Source organism: Sciurus carolinensis, chromosome 9 (assembly GCF_902686445.1).
Source record: "Sciurus carolinensis chromosome 9, mSciCar1.2, whole genome shotgun sequence".
Classification (NCBI taxonomy): domain Eukaryota; kingdom Metazoa; phylum Chordata; class Mammalia; order Rodentia; family Sciuridae; genus Sciurus; species Sciurus carolinensis.
This window is the reverse complement of record NC_062221.1, coordinates 56,346,984-56,355,810: the sequence shown is the minus strand read 5'-3', so window position 1 is coordinate 56,355,810 and position 8,827 is coordinate 56,346,984. Positions and strand designations below refer to the sequence as shown.

Sequence of the window (8,827 nt, the reverse complement as noted above, 5' to 3'; positions counted from 1 at the left end):
AAAAGAAATTAAGGCCTGTCCTAAAGGTAACTAAGATTAGAAGGCTCGATTTCCGTTTTCGGTGTTTCTGTGGGCCGAACGCCCAGGTCGGTCAGCGAGTTTCTCCCTGTGGAATGACGAATTCCTCTCGTCTGAATTCTAAAAAGATAACTTTGCTTGGTGCTGCAGCTGCGAACGTCTGGCGCCAAGCGACCCAATCCTGGCCGTGGCGTTGCTGAGGGAGAAGTGGGGGCGAGGGGAGAAGGGGGAAGAGCCGAGCTTTGGTGAAAAGTCCAGAGAGCTGCAAGAGGGGAAGTAACGGCGTCTCCTCCCGGCCTCGGCCCCTTTAAGTGCTTCACTGACTCAGCTAAGCTTCCCCCTCAGGTCGCGTTTTTTATGAATGAAAAACGTCCTTACATTCATTATATAAACAAGCCAAAGCTGATTGGCCAATGGCCCCCGGTGCATAAATTATGTAAAACAGACCCCTGAGGGGGTGGAGAGAGACCAACCCTGGGCCAATAGGAGGTGGAGTTGATGGGGCGGCTCGGCAGGATTTGCCCGAAGACAGGGTAAACAAGCGGTGATGGACAGCCGCGGGAACGGCTTCAGGCCAATGGGAACGAGGCTGGGCTAGGGCCACAGGCCAATGGCGGCGGGCGGAGCAGCGGGCTGCTGGGGGCCGGGCCAGCGCTCCAGCCTGGTTGGCAGCTGCCTCGCAGAGTCCAGCCGCTGGTGTGCGGAGCGGTTCACCGTCTCCGGAGCGGCTCGACCCAGCCATTCGACTAGGCGCCCAGGCCCGGTGCGCGCGTGCGTGAGCGCGCCTGCGCCGCCGGGACCGCTGCAAGGGGCAGAGAGCAGCAGCCTCAGGTGAGGGGGCGTTGCAGGGGCAAAGGGGCATTATAAGGGGTGTCTTGCAATGGGTCCGAAAGGCCCAGCCGGTGAGTGCTCATGGGCCGATCTGAATTCTCAAAGTCGGGGTGCACATCTGAGGTGAACCCCGGGGACTGATCGGCCCCTCCCCCCCGCGGCCCGGTCCGGTTCGGTTTCTGGGAGGCATCGGGCGGAGGCGGCTAACGGTTCCGGAGCGCGAGCCGAGCGGGTTTCCGCATGTTGCGGGGGAGGCTCGCCTGAGCGCTAGGTGCGGGTGCGGGGCTCGGGATGGAGGTGGGGGAGCGCGGAGTTGCGGGGCTTTACATTCTCTGGAGATTTGAGAGCCCCGAGGGGACTAAGAGGCTCGCGAGAAGAGAAGCTTGGCGGAGCTTTGCAGTTAGGAGGAGGGGGCGGGAAGCAGTTCGAGGCGGAATGTTTGAGAGGTGCTGCGCCCCTCCAAATCAAGAAGGGTTAAATGACACAGGCATGTGCAGCCTGCGGGGTTGGGGGTCGGCCAGGAACTTACGCAGCTCTTGCAACTTTCAGGTTTTGGAAAGGGGACACCCAATCCCCCACTCCAACCCCTAGCAGGGTGAGGGCACCGGGCTTCGCGGCGACTCTTGAGAAAAATCCGGGAGCGCCAGAACTGCGGCCTGGGGATGGTAGGGAGAAACCCAGTGCGGAGCGGGGAAGGAGAGATGCTGGAGCCTCGCGCTGGATTAGGGGTCTGGCTGCATTTTCAGAGGGAGGGGGGAACCGAACTCCTGGTGGAGGATGGGGTGCCAAGGAGAGATGTTTGGGCTTGGAGGGGGATAAATTGGAGGCGGTGGGTAGCGCACGGCCCCGCACCTCGTTTTTATGAATGTGGGTGACTTTATGAATGAAGCGGGTTTCTTTCGTTGGCTCGCGGCTCTCTGCGGCTTTTTTTTTTTTTTTTTCTCCTCCCTTTCCCTTTTTGTGAATGAAGCATCTAGCTTTCTTCCTAAAACGCTGGGGTGAGGGGCCTGCGTCGGAGGCTGGGCGTGCGTTGGGAGTGGGGGCGGGGGCGCAGCTGAAGGAGTTTTCATGAATGGGGAAGGCTGGGAATTGGGTGGAAGTGTGTCTTGTTTTGTGAATGGGGCCCAGCGCTAGGGATCCAGTTACAGTCTCTACCTGATGTGGCGGCCGCGGCTCGCTTTCCCATTCATAAAACCAGGCCCGCTGCGCGCCACCGGGGAGGGGCCTCCATCGCGCCGCTGCACTGTGTTGAAGTTTTCCTGGGGGCACCCGGGAAGGGGGTGCACAAAGGAAGTGGTTTAAACTCCTGGATGAACTCGAGCCTTCCCTTCTGGCTTTAAAAAATACTTTGAACACGATGTTTCTAGTCCTTGAACTCTGAGGGCTGCTTTAAAGATCCTCCGTGCTGCTTTTGGATTCGCTCATGGCAGTTTCTTTTATTAGAATTTTAAAAGAAAATTTTGCTCTCAGGGTGAAATATTTCATCGTCAGACTCTGAAAATACCTCCCCATCTCCCCCTCTGCTCTTCTAATCGTTGTCTCCCTTCGCCGACAGACATTTACAGAACTCCTAATGCCACGACTTACTCAGACATATTTTCGAAGGCGACAGAGAACTCTTTTTCATGCCCATCAACTCACTGCTAAGATTTCTCAGATTTTGTATACGGGTTGGTGACATTTGAGCAAGACTTTATTCTGAACGTTTTTGCGCTGTTGGGAAAGCAAGCAGGCAGACTGGCGGCAGTGTTTTTCTAGAAGTTATGAACTGCTGTTTTGCTCCTTTCTTTCCTTTGACTTTGAAAATATCTGATTACTTGGGCCAAGTGCTGAGAAGGCTGGCTGTGAAGGGTTTTCTTGTATCCTGCTCACTTGTGAAAATTTGATAGGCTCCACATTTTGGATGGAATTGCCCATTGGGAAAAAAAAACGTTCTCCACTTAATTTGTATACAAGTTAAAAAATTATTCACTAAGTGTTGCTTAGGTCTGGGGTGAGTGAAATTAATGTTCTCTATCTTTTTGTTGACCTAACTGCATTTTTTATTTGGAGAATAAAACCAAGTAGGAAGATGGCACCTTCCTAATATTGCTACTTTATTCCTCCCAAATTAGGAAACATTCTCTCATCTTTCTTTTGACCCCAACCTTTCTCTCCAACCTCAACACTTACCAGGAATGAAATGAACTTAATGGGGGGTGGGGGTGGGGATAATGTCTGGGAAATTTGACCTCACTGTAAGAAAAAAATTTAAATTTTCTTTCTATGGATCTTTTGCTTATAATGCTTTTTAAAAGGCCTTTGGTAAAGATGCATTAAAAATATGTACAGTGAAATTGTTTCTTTATCAATTTCTTTTCATAGATATTTTATTCTTTTAGACATTGGAGATACCACAGATATCTCTATAAGTTGCCATGGAGATATTTGTGACATTACAGACATACACCTTGTTTGGACAGGAGGTTTAGGTTTTAAATAACGAGTTGTGTCTGAAGATGAGTACACTTCTGATCAATTTTTACTTGGAATTATACATAGTGTTTTTACCACTGACCTATAAAATACTTTTAGAAACACCACGTGTGTCAGATTCTTAATTGCCAATAATTTAGAATACTTAAACCCAGTTTCTCTACTTCTGTCACTGTGTTTTTAAAATCCTACTACAAATGCTCTGGAGTATCTTCTATATCAGAGAATCAGGAGATCACCTTTTTATAATGAAAATAAGGTTTGGGGTTTTTGTTTTGTTTTGTTTTTGTTTTTGTTTTGTAGAGGAAAGGGAGTACCGAATCTATAATCTTAATGATAAAAAGAAAGACAATAATGACTAGGTAAATGGATTTGGCACTGAGTACATTGTGAACTTTTGATACCATTAATCAAGCCCAAAGTTGGTCTGAAAGCTTACACATTGAGTGGGCTTTTAAAGTACTTGAGAGAAGGGTAGTGATTTTGTACAACCATAAAGAAAAGAGTAGTATAAAATTGCTTCATTACCCTCATCCCCCAGTTAAAATCTCCCAAATTCATATTACAGGAGGATCTCTTTTCCCCCAGAAATTACTCAATGCTGAAACCTTTCAAAGTGATATTAGAGACGTTGGAAGCACCATGGATGGGTTTTATGATCAGCAAGTCCCTTTTATGGTCCCAGGGGTAAGTTTATATGACTTTTAGGTTTGTTTTGTCCTCCCTCTTCAGTGAGTAGTCTTCTCATATGTTAGTGGGTCAGCTCCCTTTGGGCCTCTTTACTTAAATCTTTTGTCTGTTGGCCTCTTTCAGAAATCTCGATCAGAGGAATGTCGAGGACGGCCTGTGATTGACAGAAAGAGGAAGTTTTTGGACACAGATCTGGCTCATGATTCTGAAGGTAGTGAAGCTTCCCCTCCTTGGTTGTGACTTCCTCACGTCACTCCCAGTGACAACAGCATGTAGACTCTTCCCCCTCTTCTCCTTAGTGGAAGTAATAGCCTCATTCTGGGGTCTTCTGTTTTTAATTCCAGAGTTGTTTCAGGATCTCAGTCAACTTCAAGAGGCTTGGTTAGCTGAAGGCAAGTTTCTTGGCTGTCCTATTTTCCATATAAAACATTTTACTGTGCCTTTTAATAAAACTTAAAGATCTAAAATAAAAATCTCTTTTTCAGCACAAGTTCCTGATGATGAACAATTTGTCCCAGATTTTCAGTCTGATAACTGTAAGTACCTTTCTAGTGAAGACCCATTTGTTCTGAAATTGGTTGGTTTTGGATCATCAAAGTCTAGAATACTCTTTTTAGCCATACCAAGCCAATTTAATAATTCATGGTTAAACGGAAGCCTTTGTTCCATTTCTTATTGAAATTATTTCTGAAGTGCTTCTACTCCATCGCAGGCAAGATTTATTGAACATGATTTCATCCTAAATTTCTTTTTTTCTTTTTTTTGGGGAGAGGGGGAAGGGGAGGATACTGGGAGTTGAACTTGGGAGCTTGCACGAGTTAGGCAGACATTCTACCATTACATCACCCCCCCCCCCACAGCTTTTTTTTTTCCCCCAGCACTGGGGATTGAACCCAGGGGTACTCGATCACTGAGCCACATCCTCAATCCTTTTTTTTTTTTTATTTTTTGAGATAGATTCTCACTAAATTGCCCAGGCTAGCCTCAAATTTGCAATCCTCCTGAGTAACTGGGATTACAGAACGTGCTACTGTAAATTTACTGGCCTAAATTTCTTTTTAAGAATATTGCAAAGCTTCAATCTCAAAAATTGTAAATTAACTGACATATAAGATGCTGGGCCAAGCAATTATTAATCATCTGATTTCTTATAACCTTTTTTTTTTTTAATACATTAGGCCTTTGATGCAAATGATGATGAGTCTGGCTTTTTTTTTTCTTTTAAAGATGCAGAAGATAGTTAATGGGAAATCCCAGTTAATTGTGGTTTCACTCAACATGTTAATTTTGTTTCTGCTAAGCTATCAGAGGGTGTCACAGAGTGACCTGATTTTATTTTTCTTGCAGTTGCTGTGACTTTACCGTTCATAGACAAGTAAAACCTTTTTCTTAAAATGGTCATTAAATGCTCATTACTTGAGATAATAAAATGCAGTGTGTGGCTCCAAAGATGGCTCTAGGTGCTGACAGGAGCATGGTTAGTTTTGACCTGAAGTTTAGGGGCTGTCCTCAACAGGTTTGGGAGCTTTTATGGTCCAGGCAGAGCTATCAAGGACAAAGCTAGCTGATGAAATTTGAGCAGCACAGGGCTGCTCTAGAGAGCATTAGTCACTGGCGAATGAGCAGATTTAAGAGAGGCCTGGAGAAAATGCTGCCTCTCTCGAGAGTTGCATCATAGAAAAATTCATGTCTCTTAGTCATAGTTTATAATAGCAAGCACCTGAGCCAGGCAAGCTTTCAATTTCTCATTTTGTACCAAGATTCTTCCCACCTTTTTTATTCTTTTTGAGTGTGTGTGTGTGTGTGTGTGTGTGTGTGTGTAAAAATGCCACTGGGAGAGAGGGTATCTTTGAGTCTAAGTAAAAGCTGGGTATTCTAAATCTTTTAAATGAAAGAACAGAGGTACCAGCTAAACATTCTTTAATGATAGGCCTTATGTCCAAGGCACAATGCCATGAAACTTTAAAAGGGAATAGACTGTAATGCACAGATGCCTGGTTGCCTTAGCTTTGTTGCAGCTTGCTGTGGATGTTTTCTATACGAAAGGAAATGCTTATTAATTATTGCCCTTTGATTGCTTTCAAGTGATTGGGAAACTTGCCTCTGAAAGGCTAAACAAAGATAATCCAAATATTGTGTGTGTGTGTGTGTGTGTGTATGTGTGTGTATGTAAGATGAAAGACAGAATTTATAATCTAACTTTGTTCTGTGTTGACGGTTTGGCCCAGTCTTTCCATTTCTTGCTCAGAGCAACGTAAACTATAGTCTGTTTGGGAGGTGGCTTTCTTGGCAGAGGTTCTTTGAAACATTTTTATGACACTTTTGTTTGTTTCTCTGTAACCCAAAAGAGTTAAAAGGGAGGTAAGATGACTGCATTCAAATTGATTGCATGTGCTGAAGCAAAGGTCTGTTCATAAGAGAAAGATGTCAGCAAATAGGATTTGTTTTTGAAAAGATATTTATCTGGAGGAACAAGCCAAAGCAAAGAAATCAATAAATGTGTTTTGATTCCTTAGAATTAATTCCTGCTCAGCGAATAAAATGTGCTAAGTTCACTAATCAAAATACCATACCTTAAATGGAGGTGTTTTGGGAGATGTCCCTGCTTACCAAGTGTGATGTTTTTTACTTTCTTTGCTTTTTGCTTTAAATGTTTAAGATTGAGTTTTTCTGTATTTTAAGGATAAAATGGATGGTTGAGTAGCCTAGAAAAGCCTTTAATAATTCTTTTCCCCTCTGATTCTTATTTCTTGAGTTGGAGCTTAGGGAAGGATAGATTTAAATAGGTTTACTTGTTGAGAGGTTGGGCAAGAGTACCAGTGTGGGGCAGTGTGGCCTTGAGTTGTTCATTCAGACTGGTATGTTTGACTGTGGTTCAGACTGACACAGAACCCCAGAGCTGCCAGAGCCCACAGCCGGGCAGGGCAGAGCACAGCACCCTTACTTTTCTCTGGGAGGACTTTCCACAGCCTTGTGTGGAGGCCTCCACTCTAGTTACCCGCTGGAAGAGGCCATGATTATTATTTCCGCAGGGGAGGGAAAGAAACATATTCAAATTGAATGAAGTCTTACGAGTTAGTTTGAATCTCCCAACCAGTCAATGAATTATATAAAGCACACTTATAATTGCCAGGAAAAGCAAACCTTTTTCCTACAGCATCAGAAACATTTATAATAAATGTTCTTGCCAGTGACCACTGTTAGTGTCAGTTTCCTCTTAAAATGATATATTTCCCTTCTCGTATGAATGAAAGTGTGTGTAGGTATGAAAGAAGAAATGCTAAGTAATGTGAATAATTATTTTTTTGTTTTGGAATATCAGTACTGAAGATTATGACTTTTCGATGGGGCAAGTAAACACTATGAGCTTAACTTCTAAAGAAATTATGTTTTGTAAGTTTTCCAGATTTGGGTTCCCTGCCCATAGATATCCATCCACGAGTTATATGAATAAGTGAAACCACTGTAAGTCATATGGAAATGTCCAGTTTACCTCTAGCTATGCAGATTTTACCTCTACCTTACAGATATAGACATTAATGAAGTATCTCTTACTGGAAATTCCTAAAAGTCAAATTCAAGGAAGCAGAAAGTATAGGCAATAAGCATTCTGCCCAGTACCTTCCATTGTCCCTTGGTCCTGCCTGAGAAGTAAACCTAAAAATCCTGAACTGTTCGAGCTGGAAATCCCTTGTAGAGATCATCTTGTTTCACCCTCCCATTTTACAGAGGAGATAATATAAGGTCCAGATAGCTGGAGAGACTGACCAGTGGTTTGGAGGCAAATAGAAAGAGTTAGGTGAAATGAGAAAAAAAATCTATAATTATATTCTTTAAGAAGCTCTCACAAAGCTGCAGAATCAGGCTACTAGCATGCTCAGTGGATTTAAGAGTCTCCCTCACCATTCAGATACCTGAGATGACTCTCAGGAAAGCCTTAGGGAGATTGTCAGCCATTCAGTCCAACACCTCAGTTCTCTTCCATGATCCTGAGAAAACCATTATAAATTTTAGTGCTTCAAGTTTTTCCATTTAGGATTTGGAAGAGAGCCAGAAATTATGAAACAAAACAATATTAAAACTGATATGTTTCCTTAAAGACATACTGATGTGTATATAGATAAAAATTCATGTTTATATGCCCTGTTTATAAATAAACATGCACACATACACAAGCACGTGTTAGTATATCCATATATACACATTTTACAACACATTTTTACAGAATTAACAAATCAAAGTCATAGATAAGATTGGTTTTCAAGAGCCCTTCAGTGTAGGTGTGGGGTACATGTTACATTCATTTTTTCTGAATTGACTCCTTAGGTATTTAAGGGGATAATACTAGATTTAGGCATATATAAATAGTTTTTAAAAATGCAGACTTCAGTTCTGATTTTTTAAAATATCACTCATTTATTTCAATGATGGTATTGTGAATACCACCATTAGTATCTTGAATAGCTAAAATATTTAATGCTGAGGAGAGGGCATGATAAAATCTTACTTTAAAATCATAGCCTCAATACCAAATACAATTTAGAGATTTGTTCTAAAATTCAAATGACTCTATTTTCCCCTTGAAGTGTTCTTTTTAGACCTGTATTTCAAAAAGAATGGAACTACTGAAGGAAGTACAAGTAATTTCCTAAGGACTGACTAATTAACTGATAAGATCAACTTTTCATAAATACATTGGAGTAGATGACTAGGGAAATAGGATTAACTGTTACGCCAACCCTTGAGTCTAAAACACATTGATCTTAATCCTGTGTCACTGTGAGATTATTCTACAGAACTTTTTTTTTTTCTT

At 42.8% G+C, this 8,827-nt stretch overlaps 1 protein-coding gene across 2 annotated transcripts in view; it reads left to right on the top strand.

The window, feature by feature from the left end:
- Positions 1-693: 693 nt before the first annotated feature.
- The window catches only part of Etv5 (ETS variant transcription factor 5), a 57,302-nt gene continuing 49,168 nt past the window's right edge, over positions 694-8,827 (top strand). The window contains exons 1-5 of one of the 2 annotated variants that reach the window (XM_047565163.1): positions 694-849; positions 3,913-4,011; positions 4,138-4,225; positions 4,359-4,406; positions 4,500-4,550. In XM_047565163.1, coding sequence (XP_047421119.1) covers positions 3,967-4,011; positions 4,138-4,225; positions 4,359-4,406; positions 4,500-4,550 — 232 coding nt within the window. In that variant the 5' untranslated portion in view covers positions 694-849; positions 3,913-3,966. Of the gene's footprint in view, positions 850-3,892; positions 4,012-4,137; positions 4,226-4,358; positions 4,407-4,499; positions 4,551-8,827 lie in introns of both variants that reach the window. The other variant, XM_047565162.1, reaches the window with a different exon arrangement.